Source organism: Pteropus vampyrus, unplaced genomic scaffold, assembly GCF_000151845.1.
Source record: "Pteropus vampyrus isolate Shadow unplaced genomic scaffold, Pvam_2.0 Scaffold90, whole genome shotgun sequence".
Classification (NCBI taxonomy): Eukaryota; Metazoa; Chordata; class Mammalia; order Chiroptera; family Pteropodidae; genus Pteropus; species Pteropus vampyrus.
In genome coordinates, this window is record NW_011888871.1 from 3,517,380 (window position 1) to 3,530,445 (window position 13,066).

The 13,066-nt window shown below is 51.1% G+C and overlaps 2 protein-coding genes across 2 annotated transcripts in view; one reads left to right on the top strand and one right to left on the bottom strand.

Annotated features, from left to right (window-relative positions):
* ARL10 (ADP ribosylation factor like GTPase 10) overlaps positions 1-2,236 on the bottom strand; it is a 12,994-nt gene extending 10,758 nt beyond the window's left edge. The window contains exon 1 of the mRNA XM_023532777.1: positions 2,032-2,236. Coding sequence (XP_023388545.1) covers positions 2,032-2,236 — 205 coding nt within the window. The remainder of the gene's footprint in view (positions 1-2,031) is intronic.
* KIAA1191 (KIAA1191 ortholog) overlaps positions 1,965-13,066 on the top strand; it is a gene marked incomplete at its 3' end in the record, with an annotated part of 14,602 nt that continues 3,500 nt past the window's right edge. The window contains exons 1-5 of the mRNA XM_023532778.1: positions 1,965-2,184; positions 3,268-3,380; positions 3,641-3,727; positions 6,106-6,284; positions 8,754-8,880. Of these exons, the coding sequence (XP_023388546.1) occupies positions 3,700-3,727; positions 6,106-6,284; positions 8,754-8,880 (334 nt within the window). The remainder of the gene's footprint in view (positions 2,185-3,267; positions 3,381-3,640; positions 3,728-6,105; positions 6,285-8,753; positions 8,881-13,066) is intronic.

Here is a 13,066-nt window from a genome sequence, read left to right on the forward strand (position 1 = left end):
TTTGCCAAGGTCCAAATGTGCATTGGAAATGGACAATTCCTGAGCACTACTGGGTAGAATGCCTCATCTATGATGACATAAGGGTAGGCTTCCAGGAAGAGCTCCCCAGTTTAGAGACCCCAGAAATGCAAATCCACCCCCCCAGCTCCTCCTCCCCCCCACCCCCCTTCCCAGTGACCAAGTTCCTGTCTGCTGATGGGCGGTGAGAACACTGGCAAGTCGGCTAGGGAGTGAGTCTTTCTGAGGGCTTGGGCTGACCAGAGATGGCAGATGTCTGCAGGAAGGGAGGCGCCTCTTCCCCCATGAAATAGGAATCTAGGATGATATGGGCATCCAGAGTGGATGCACAAGAGACTCTGGTCAATTCCAATTTTTGAGGCTCCAAGTTTATTAAAGTATGAAATGCTCAAGGAAGTCCAAAAGGACAATTCAGAGTCAAAAACGTTTAGAAAATTAGTTTCCTGGTAAGTGTATGTTATAAACAACAATACATACCAAGGCAGCCAGATCCCCTGGTCGGCCACACACAGGGTCCCTTGACTGTTGTCTGCCCCCAGACAAGAACCACACGGACTTCAAGGAAGAACTTCCCAATGGTGCCGCTGCTCTTGGGGAAATAAAGTGACTGCACAGAATTGGAAGCAGGTTTGGCTAAGAACCAAAACCAGAGTCAGAAAGAAAATCACAGAAAAGAGGTAGAGCAGAACCTCTGTTGCCACAAGAGATCTGCCCGAGGAGCTGAGAAAGATGGCCTGAGCTCAAACAGCTGAGAAGCTTTGGCCTCGTGGATTGGATTCCATTGTGACTGACTGAATCCTCCTTAGTTATGCAACCAAATCATTTAGAAAACGAGTTTACTTGCAAAGAAGGCTTCTAAGAGAGTCTAGGCTTCAAACAAATAAGCTCCCCAATAAAAAAAATACGATATCCGTCTAAAGAGGAAAACCCCATAAAATCGTGAAGGTTAAAAGTTTACAGTTAGTCTGTCCTTCGTGCAAAACAGCACTTTTCTCACATGGCTACTGTCTGTCTCGATCACGACCTCGCTTCGGACATCAGTGCCACAAAAGTCAGGGGTAAAATTGTTTGTCAGAAAGTCAATAACTTCCAGGAAAGTCTTGAGTTTTCCATTATTTGGGGATAAGGTGATCCTGTCTTCTGGTTTACATAAGGGTGCAAAGTGCTGTTTTCTCCCCTGCTGACTGAAGGGTGATGTGTAACCCTTCTGATGGAAGAGGGGAGGGCAAGGTGTCAGTTTTGCTTCCACAGAGGATAACAAATTATGGCATACAGTATTTTAAAATTTCCAAATTAACAAAGTAATACTTAACAACAACAAAAAAAATCGCGCTGCAGTGTAATTGTGATATTCATAAGCTAATTATAGAGTTTGAGAAAGACTTTAATTCACAGCACACTCATGAGTGGTGGCCTGTTAATGGCACTCAGGTTTAAAATTGCCTGAGGAAAGTCTCTCAGTCCTGCCAGTAGGCCTGACAAGCGTCAAATGCTGAAACTTCAGTGTGACACCCACCCCTCAGGCCCCATCGCCCTCTGGAGATGAGCTGTGATGGCAAGCTTGGGCTGTGGGGTCGAAAGGAACGTGGGTAGATTTGTTAAAATCTTCTTTTACTTTCTCAGCTTTAAAGCTTTATCATATTTGTAAACTCTATAGGAAAAAAATGAGTCTGCCTTCAGTATGCGACATTTGAGTTGGCATCTCTTCAAGCATCTCTTTCCTTAGTGTAAAAGGAAAATGACATTAGGCCCGCCTCGCCTAGGGGAGGCAGATGGGGTTTGCTCCCTTTTTTAGTTCTGTATGAGCTATGCCTAACCCAGCTATTCCTGGAAGAGGGTCCCCGCTCTTTTCAAGTGCCCCTAAGGTCCTGGGGCCTTTCCGATCATGGACTACAAATCCCAGCACGCTCTGAGAGCTTTCCGGACCAAGTCTCGCGCGACGTGACGCGATCTTGGGAGGCTTTATCACGGAGGCCGCCGGCCCGCTGGCTGCTGTCGTTTTCTAGTCCGTACCCGAGGCCTTCGGTGTCACCACGGGAACAGCACCGCTTACACCATGGTTTGTGTCCAGACCGCGCCACAGGTTCTCGGGAGACGTGGGTGCTCGGAGCCCCATTAGTGCGGGAGCTCGGGCTGCAGGCAGCTGCGCGACGGCGAAACAAACAGGTAACCGGATGGGCCGGGCCTGGCGGTCCCCGGGGCTGCGTCCTCCGCTCATCTTGAGGGGCTCGCTCCTGGCCGCCCACCACGGCCCTGGCCCCGGGCCTCTCCCTTCCCCCTTTTCCATGCTCTTACGTTGGCCGGTCTGCCTTTGCGTCCCTCGCTTCACATTCTGGGGTCCCCAGTGGGCCTTCTCTCTGATGATGCCCCTGCAGCCCAGCCAGGCACGGGGCCTCGTCTACACTTGATCAAACCGGCCTAGCCCGGGACCCCCTACCTCGCCCTCCCCTTCACCTCTTAAGCCTCCTACTTGCCCTGCCCTCGGGGAACCTTGGACTCGTGCGGGGCCCCGGCCTCAATCTCTCATTATTTCCCTGCCTTGTAGGGTGGGACAGGAGGTTGGGTCAGACCTGGCCTTTCAAATCCTGGAGGCCTTGTCTTTTATCCCGTGTAAGAGATACTTAAGCTCTGCCGGGGAGGAGACGGGGAAGTGGGAGTGGAAGGGGATGATCTGGTTCGGAATGCTCCCGGACCCGGAAGATGGCTGAACTTTGGATTCCGAGATGCTCTTTAAGAAGAACTAACTAGTGTGCCTTCTGAGCTCCGTCAGGGTAGGAGGACAGTGTAGCAAGCTGGAATGCAAATAATGTGGCTTTCTCAGGGCTTCGTTTGGACGCCCCTGTAAAACGGGGGTGGAGCTACCTGTCTTGCATAGGGGCCACTTATCTGTGATCCTGGACAAAATCACTTATCTCCTAACTTTTAGTTTCCTTATCATTATTAAATCGGGGATAAATAATTTCTGCTCTGCAGGGTTGCTGCAAGGGTTAAAACACAAGATAAGTGTTGTATAAAATCCTTATAAATATTAGTCAGTGTTAGCAGCAAAGAATGAGTTTGCCTGCTGTGGTCCCTAGCCCCTCGCTGTGGGTCAAGTTGTTTGGACCCTGAGCCCTAGCTTTAACATGAAAACACACAAACTGGTAATCCCTCTTGTAAGACTGTGCCATGGGGAATACATGACTGCACAGGAAGGTGTTTGGCAGACTGTGAAGGGCTGTACCAATGCGGGTCGTTTGTTGTTCTTAGAACCTCTGGAATGGACGGACTCTTCCTGAGCACCTTTGCTAATGTGCTGCAGCTGGACCATGCTCCTCGTTAATATCTGCCTGTCAGCATAATCGTCACCTCATTTCACTCCGGTAAGGTGACCTTTTCGCCAGGTATATCGTCTTTGTCATATCATAGGTGTTGACATCAGCCACAGGTGTGGTGAGACCTTTGACTTTAGCCTTTTTTTTTTTTTTTCCCTCCTCTGTCATGTTTCTTACCCGTTGGCTCTTTTATGTGTGTTTCAACCTTGTAAACAAGCCATAAAACTCTGTGTGCCTGTCAAAAGAACAGCATTGGAGCTATTCTTTGGTGTTCACTGTAAGAAAATGCTTTTTGTTATTTTTATTAGGTGGCAGGGACTCAGCTCTGAAATCTATATAGAAAAAGCACCTGGATCCCAGTCTTTCAATGGCTTCGAGACAAACAGAAGTGCCTGGTAAACTTAATTCTTTTTGGTCAAGTCATGTTTTGCCCTTAATTCTTTTTGGTCAAGTCATGTTTTGCCCTTATTTTAAGCTAGACAGAAACCACTTTTTCTGATATCGATGGTTACTCTCTGCTGCCAGGAGAGTATTTAGATTTAATGGATTGGCATCATTTTAATATTACCTTATTAACCACCCAGCCAGGGTATGAACCCAAAATCTAACTGAAAAGAGAGCAATCATTTCCCTCAAGGGTGTGACAAATTTATCCCTTTTCTAGGGCATCAAGTAAGAATTCAGAAGAAATTGGGTAGTTCTCGTAGTATGTACCAAAATGATTAAACTCACTTCGTTTCTTAGGGGACGTAGGGGACAGGTGGAATGGAGGTCTAGGCAAAAAGGCACCAGCCTGATTTAAAGGCAGCAAATTGAACTTGGTCATGAAAATGCTCACAGTGGCATTTGATGAGTCTGGATCTGTATAGAGCAATAATTTTGGGTTACTGTAGTCATTGATCCCGCCTTGGACTTTTTAGTGAGAAGGGCAGTGATTTTTAATCGAATCTGAATCACCCAATTTTAGATAATCAGTGAAATATAGATGATAGTGCCTATTTCTCAGGGCTGATGTGAAGATTAAACGTTAAATATGTGAAAATGTGAGTTAAAAGGTAGTGATGAATAAGCACTTACTGCCCAGAAAATTTCGGGGTCTCTGTTTGTAGGAATGTATATCCTAGTAAATATATTAGCTGACTTTATTTATTTTAAGAAGGCTGTCGGGATGGCGCTTGGGAGCCTTTAAGATGTTTTTGAAATTGCTCCCAAATTAACTAGAGTAATAGGCGTTTCCCCATGTCTCTCAGTATCGGTCCCTCTCCAGTGTCTGACTTCATCAGCTGGTGTTTTAGTTTGTCTTTCGTTGTCGTGTGGTTACCGTAAACTCCTGTGTCCGGGCCAGACCTTAGCGTGGCACTCATCATGTTAATGCTTGTCATGTGGGGAGCATGGAGCAGTGCCCGTCACGGGTGACGCTGGCTGAGATGCGTTCTAGTCCCCACCACGTGTACTGGTTGGGTGTCACTTAAGATCTGTGCCTCAGGTTCCTAAGCTGGAGAATGGGAAGTAAATCTGCTTTATGAGGATTAGGTAAGATGAGGGATGTACATGCCTGGCAAGGAAGAGTACTTGGCAATTATTATTTGCTCGTGTGTTTGTTTTGAGATAATTCACATACTGTGAAATTCATCTATTTAAAATGAAAAATTTAGTGGCTTTTAGTTTACACAAGGTTGTGCAGCCATGACCACTGTCTCATTCCAGAACATCTTCATCATCCTAAAAATAAAACCTCATACCCATGAGTGGTCACTTCCCACTCCCCAACATCTCCCCCAGCCCTGGCAGCCACTAATCCTCATTCTGTTTTTACGGATTTATTAGTAATTACTAGTAATAGTAATGATCACGGTACCTGCTTGGTCCCTTTGCCGTTTAAACGAAGTGTCTTTGCTGGTTTTGGACTTCGTGCCCCTCAAGTCGATGTCTTGGAGAGTGATTGTATAATTTTAGCAAAAGGCAAATGTCACGCCGAAGGCAGGATCTGGACAGTAGTTCTGTTGTGAAAGGCTTAGTAAACAGAATGAACTCTGCTCCCTAGTCTGGCAGAGCCGAGTGCCCTTGAAGTGGGGTGCCCACCTCACTGTGGGACATTCCAGTCAGTTCCAGTGGACGGGACTAGCAGGATCAGCTGGCAGTGCTTTATGAGAGCAGTTTCTGTGCTGGTAATTGGCTCTGCTGTTTAAATCGTACAGAACACATGAAACAAGTGATAACCCTGGACAGCATAGTGTTTTAAATACTTCTTGTTAATCGTGCTCTTGTCTTTAGTGAGGTAGGGAGGCAGAGGGCTGGCTGCTGTCCATGTGAACTTAGGCAAATCAGTTCAGCTCTAGGACTGTTTTCCTCATCTAAAAACCGGGAACAAGAACTTCGTGTCTTCAGTCTTGCATAAGTTGAGAGCTGGCATTGCGTAGGGGCGGATTCCATGACATAAAGAACACAAGCTTTGAAAGCAGACGGGATTGGGTTTTGACCTTACTGCACTTTGAAGTTGTGTGACCTTGCTCAGGTAAATTTATATTGAACTTCGGTTTCCTAATCCATTTCAGTGGATTAGGGTTACTAAGTGGGTTAAGAGGAGAATCCAAGGAAGGAATTAGTACTACGGATTACCTTTCCTTGAATGGGTTCTCTATTCCAGAACAGGCTATTGCTCGGTCCTAGAATAAGAGTGTTTCAGAGCTTTCCTGCCTGCAGGTCGGTTTAAAGCAAAGCTATTAGTGTGTTCACTCGCTGAACCCATCCTGACAGGTGTCTCTGTTCTTAGCTCTTGAGCCCAGTGGGCCTCTGGGCAAGATGTCCCTGCCCATCGGGATGTACCGCCGGGCATTCAGCTATGATGATGCCCTGGAGGACCCTGCGCCCATAACTCCTCCTCCAGCGGACATGGGCAGCATCCCCTGGAAGCCAGTGATTCCAGAGCGCAAGTACCAGCATCTCGCCAAGGTACCTGACCCCGCGGACTGCCCCCGGCAAGCCCAGCCCCTTCGCTCTCCTTCCGCAGCCCCGGAAGCCTCAGTGGCTTCTGGCCACCACCAGTCCCTGTATGTGTTTTCTGTGCCTCAGCTGGAGTCGGTGGGCCTTTTTTCTTTTCAATTCAAACTAGAATGGTCACGTCTTCTGCCCAAGTCTCCTCCGTCCTCCTTCCACCTCCCTCACCCCACCTCCCAGTGTCAGACACACGCTCCTTGGTCTGGCTGCTCCTTGGTCTGGCTGCTCCTTGGTCTGGCTGCTCCTTGGTCTGGCTCCGCGGGATCCTGGGCCTGCGTGCGCTCCCTGCCCTGGCCCAGCCCTGAACGTTGCCTCAGGCTTCGTGCGCTTCACAGGGAGTTTGATGCCTCGGGTCTTTGCTTCAAGGGCTTGATTGCCTGGAGTGTTTACAGTCCCCCCCGCCCCACTCCCGTCCTCCTCCCACCCCACTGCCTGACAAATGGTCCATTAGGCCGTAGCACAGACACGTCTCCTGTACAGATTTTTCCTCTGTCCTCCCAACGAGACGGTCACCTCTCCCTCTGCGCTCTCCACCGCAGCGTGGGCCTGTCACAGGCCCCCTGTTACTTTGTCACCTTCCATTAGCGTCTTGAGGGCAGGAGTCGTGGCCAGTTTTGAACCCTAGCTTTAGTATTGAGCAGAGGACCTGGCATAAAGCAGGTTCCAGAAAAACATTTGTCGCAAGTGGGGGAAATCGGCTCTCTCTGGCACACGTCTCACGCCCCCCGTTTGCCACAGCCACCTCCGAGGGGCCTTCTCTGTGAGGCCCGCCCCCTCCTGCGGCCCCTCGCACACCCACAGACACCACACGCCGTGTTACGCCTCCACCTGCTCACGCAGCCCTTCCGTGCAGTCCAGCTTCACAGGTTCGCACATGCTCGGTGCAGGCGTCACTGCTTCCTGCCTGCAGGGACCGTGTCTCTGTCACTTCTGACTCTCCAGTCACCAGAAATGCAGGAAAGGGGGTACTGTTGCCTGAGTAAACTAGGCCTGCCTAGTTCACATGAGGCTGTTTAACCTGCAGCCACAGTTTCACTGAACTCTGAGCTGAGGGACAGCTCTGGGCCGGACAGGAAGTCCACAGCGGGCAGACCTGGGTGTGAATCCCCTAATGGTCTATGTGTTAGCAGTGACCTTGGGTAGACAGCTTCACCCCCGAGCCACAGTTCTCCATCTGAGAGATGAGAATACTTTTGTCGTGGAGATGTCGTGGGGGTTAAATAAAAGATTTGACACGTACTAGGTGTGTCCCTGACATGTCAGGACTCCCGGCTCCCAGCGTAACTGTCACTAGGCTGAGCCGTGTCATTCTTCCTTTCTAATGGGTCCCCTGCACCCTTCCCTGCGGGAAATTCCCGATGTCCGCTGTCTCATGAGACCTGACCCAGTCAGCTCTCGAGTAGAAAACATTTTGTATAAAGGGGACTGGCTGAGCTGGGGGAACAGCGCCCAGGCAGTGGACTCCGAGACGGGAGCAGAGAATGAGTAAGCACCGCGTCTGACAGTGCTTCTCAGGGCAGCGCCACGCTTTCACTGACAGGCTGCTGCCCGCTTCGCGAGGCACAGGCCGGGCGCTCAAAGGACAGCCCAGCCTGCCCGGTTATGCGCGTTCTTGCGTTTGCCCTGACGTCTGCCCTGACGTCCGCCGTCTCCCGGGGGAAGGGGGCGGAAATGCGAGTTTTACTCCAGCAGGGTCGCCGTTGAAAGCATGAGTCCTGTTTTGCGATGGGGACACAACCCTTAGTACTTGTGCTCCCCGCTTTCTCCGTTCCTTTGGAGATGCAGCGACAAAGAACAAACCCCGTCTCTCCTCCCTGCCAGTCCTGAGTGTGGATGACACGGCGGCGAACTCGGCTCACGTGGAGGATTAGGAGCCACTTAGATTTTTTATTATTATTTTTAAAGACCATTCCTTGAACCTTTAGAACCGTGGTCAAAATTTGGTCTGGGGTCCAGCAGCATCACCACCACCTGGGATTTTGTTAGAGATGTAAATTTGGGAGCCCCTCCCAAGCCTACTGAATCAGCTCCGGCCCAGCATTCTGTGTACCAGGCCCTCTGGGGGATTCTCATGGCCTAGAGGTGAGAACTGCCTAGTGAATGTGCTGATGGGTTAAGCAAAAGCCGGCCTTGGGCCTGGACAAGGTTGGTGCTTAGCAGTAGGCTGTAGTGTTGTCCGTTGGGACAAACGGGCTGGGAAGGTCGGGGACCTCCGAGCTTCAAATTCTGGCTTTCCCACTTGTATAAATTCGAGCTGTTCATGTAACGTCTTTATCTCTTGTCACTATGGATGGTATAAACTCCTCCCTTCAGGTAGTTCCTTAGTATCCCATTCAAGGAATTTCAGTAGCTTCTTCCCCAAAGGCTGGGTGCGTGATTCCCCAGCTCCGCTTAGTGCCTCCTTGCCTCTCTCCTCTCAAACAGGTGGAGGAAGGAGAGGCCAGTGTCTCCTCCCCTGCTGTGACCCTGTCATCAGCCACTGACAGTACGGACAAAGTCCCCGTGGTGAAGGCTAAAGCCACCCATGTCATCATGAATTCTCTGATCACAAGTAAGCGCTCTGCACCCTCAGGACAGAGTGGAGACGGGGCAGCAAGAGTTTAGGGGTTTCCGCAGACACGCCTGCGTTAGCCTGTCCTGCATGTGCCTGGCGGAGGTCAGCGTGGCTGCCGAGTCACCAGCACTAAAGCTCCGCTGAGGTGGAAGCTTTGTCTCGGTCACGGAGGCGCAGTTCTGCTGCCCGGCTGATAGGGCCTTCATTGCCCACGTCTGTGCGGCCTGGGGCACGTTACTTAGTGATGGAGACTGGCTGGCAGGTGGAGGGAGGGTTAGATGACCCGGTGCTCGCTCAGTGGCCGGGAGCTGCTGTCGGAGGACACTCAGGGGCATCCCCCACCTGCCTGTGTTATTTTTCAGTTGAACGTCTCAAAGTTGTTCTCCTTCCTGGACCTTGATGCAGGTTTGGTGTGTGAGGCTTCTTTAGTTTTACTGACCCATGTGTGATTTGTGGTCCTAATGAGACCAGAAGTGAGAGCTCGTATTTCTTTTAAGGCCTTGGCTCTGGAGGGCCCCTCCAGTTGCTGTGGGGCACTAACAATTATTAGACACACAGCTCCGCTTGTCAGCAGCAGCCTCTGCCAGGGACAGGGCACGTAGGGGCGCCGTTTTGAAATCGGACGCCCTTGTTTATCTGCTCTAGGGAGCATCAGTTTGTCGTAGGCAATTCCTGGAGACCTCGCCCAAGAACCAAAAGTCCAGACTCTTACTTGGACTTTCTCTTAATCACGTGGAAACGCACCGTTTGAATCAGCAACTGCTGCTTGTACTTTGCAAGCTGGAGCCTGTGATCTAGCAGAGCAAGAGGTCGTCATTCTGCACGGCGCACTTCCTTAAGGCTAGCTTTAGTATTGAGCAGAGGACCTGGCATAAAGCAGGTTCCAGAAAAACATTTGTCGCAAGTGGGGGAAATCGGCTCTCTCTGGCACACGTCTCACGCCCCCCGTTTGCCACAGCCACCTCCGAGGGGCCTTCTCTGTGAGGCCCGCCCCCTCCTGCGGCCCCTCGCACACCCACAGACACCACACGCCGTGTTACGCCTCCACCTGCTCACGCAGCCCTTCCGTGCAGTCCAGCTTCACAGGTTCGCACATGCTCGGTGCAGGCGTCACTGCTTCCTGCCTGCAGGGACCGTGTCTCTGTCACTTCTGACTCTCCAGTCACCAGAAATGCAGGAAAGGGGGTACTGTTGCCTGAGTAAACTAGGCCTGCCTAGTTCACATGAGGCTGTTTAACCTGCAGCCACAGTTTCACTGAACTCTGAGCTGAGGGACAGCTCTGGGCCGGACAGGAAGTCCACAGCGGGCAGACCTGGGTGTGAATCCCCTAATGGTCTATGTGTTAGCAGTGACCTTGGGTAGACAGCTTCACCCCCGAGCCACAGTTCTCCATCTGAGAGATGAGAATACTTTTGTCGTGGAGATGTCGTGGGGGTTAAATAAAAGATTTGACATGTACTAGGTGTGTCCCTGACATAACAGGACTCCCGGCTCCCAGCGTAACTGTCACTAGGCTGAGCCGTGTCATTCTTCCTTTCTAATGGGTCCCCTGCACCCTTCCCTGCGGGAAATTCCCGATGTCCGCTGTCTCATGAGACCTGACCCAGTCAGCTCTCGAGTAGAAAACATTTTGTATAAAGGGGACTGGCTGAGCTGGGGGAACAGCGCCCAGGCAGTGGACTCCGAGACGGGAGCAGAGAATGAGTAAGCACCGCGTCTGACAGTGCTTCTCAGGGCAGCGCCACGCTTTCACTGACAGGCTGCTGCCCGCTTCGCGAGGCACAGGCCGGGCGCTCAAAGGACAGCCCAGCCTGCCCGGTTATGCGCGTTCTTGCGTTTGCCCTGACGTCTGCCCTGACGTCCGCCGTCTCCCGGGGGAAGGGGGCGGAAATGCGAGTTTTACTCCAGCAGGGTCGCCGTTGAAAGCATGAGTCCTGTTTTGCGATGGGGACACAACCCTTAGTACTTGTGCTCCCCGCTTTCTCCGTTCCTTTGGAGATGCAGCGACAAAGAACAAACCCCGTCTCTCCTCCCTGCCAGTCCTGAGTGTGGATGACACGGCGGCGAACTCGGCTCACGTGGAGGATTAGGAGCCACTTAGATTTTTTATTATTATTTTTAAAGACCATTCCTTGAACCTTTAGAACCGTGGTCAAAATTTGGTCTGGGGTCCAGCAGCATCACCACCACCTGGGATTTTGTTAGAGATGTAAATTTGGGAGCCCCTCCCAAGCCTACTGAATCAGCTCCGGCCCAGCATTCTGTGTACCAGGCCCTCTGGGGGATTCTCATGGCCTAGAGGTGAGAACTGCCTAGTGAATGTGCTGATGGGTTAAGCAAAAGCCGGCCTTGGGCCTGGACAAGGTTGGTGCTTAGCAGTAGGCTGTAGTGTTGTCCGTTGGGACAAACGGGCTGGGAAGGTCGGGGACCTCCGAGCTTCAAATTCTGGCTTTCCCACTTGTATAAATTCGAGCTGTTCATGTAACGTCTTTATCTCTTGTCACTATGGATGGTATAAACTCCTCCCTTCAGGTAGTTCCTTAGTATCCCATTCAAGGAATTTCAGTAGCTTCTTCCCCAAAGGCTGGGTGCGTGATTCCCCAGCTCCGCTTAGTGCCTCCTTGCCTCTCTCCTCTCAAACAGGTGGAGGAAGGAGAGGCCAGTGTCTCCTCCCCTGCTGTGACCCTGTCATCAGCCACTGACAGTACGGACAAAGTCCCCGTGGTGAAGGCTAAAGCCACCCATGTCATCATGAATTCTCTGATCACAAGTAAGCGCTCTGCACCCTCAGGACAGAGTGGAGACGGGGCAGCAAGAGTTTAGGGGTTTCCGCAGACACGCCTGCGTTAGCCTGTCCTGCATGTGCCTGGCGGAGGTCAGCGTGGCTGCCGAGTCACCAGCACTAAAGCTCCGCTGAGGTGGAAGCTTTGTCTCCGTCACGGTCACGGAGGCGCAGTTCTGCTGCCCGGCTGATAGGGCCTTCATTGCCCACGTCTGTGCGGCCTGGGGCACGTTACTTAGTGATGGAGACTGGCTGGCAGGTGGAGGGAGGGTTAGATGACCCGGTGCTCGCTCAGTGGCCGGGAGCTGCTGTCGGAGGACACTCAGGGGCATCCCCCACCTGCCTGTGTTATTTTTCAGTTGAACGTCTCAAAGTTGTTCTCCTTCCTGGACCTTGATGCAGGTTTGGTGTGTGAGGCTTCTTTAGTCTTACTGACCCATGTGTGATTTGTGGTCCTAATGAGACCAGAAGTGAGAGCTCGTATTTCTTTTAAGGCCTTGGCTCTGGAGGGCCCCTCCAGTTGCTGTGGGGCACTAACAATTATTAGACACACAGCTCCGCTTGTCAGCAGCAGCCTCTGCCAGGGACAGGGCACGTAGGGGCGCCGTTTTGAAATCGGACGCCCTTGTTTATCTGCTCTAGGGAGCATCAGTTTGTCGTAGGCAATTCCTGGAGACCTCGCCCAAGAACCAAAAGTCCAGACTCTTACTTGGACTTTCTCTTAATCACGTGGAAACGCACCGTTTGAATCAGCAACTGCTGCTTGTACTTTGCAAGCTGGAGCCTGTGATCTAGCAGAGCAAGAGGTCGTCATTCTGCACGGCGCACTTCCTTATGGAGAGTGGCGTGCGGCACACAGAAGGCTCTAACGTCCCCGAGTGCCCTTGTCACTCCGACATGTATGTGGCTATTCACTTCCGCATGTGTGTGCATTGTTTTAGAACTGCAGATGTAGTAGACGTACCTTTTTTTCAGTTAATACTGCTGCGAGCTTTTGATGTCTGTATAATCTTAAAATTTTTTTAAAAATACCTGCATTTAAAATCCTAGTGTGGGGGTACCGTGATGCATTAAACTCTTTCCCGCCTTTTAAGTTTTCAGGTGGCTACCTAGTAAGACTGGAAAACATCTTTATATAGTTAGGTTTTTTCCCCCTCTGTGGTTTTATTTCTGATGGAAATAAAAACGTCCCTTCAAAGGGAGTGACTAAGTCGTAAAGGAAATAAAACGTCCCTTCAAAGGGAGTGACTAAGTCAGTCGTAAAGGACATCCGTCATCTGGACTGGTCCACAGCTGTCGCATTCCTGTGTGTAGGGGTGTGTTAACATAGTGTGTGCAGATGAAGCTGTCAGTTATGCCGCAGGATGACCGACCGATTACGAGCTGAGCCGGTCAAGCTG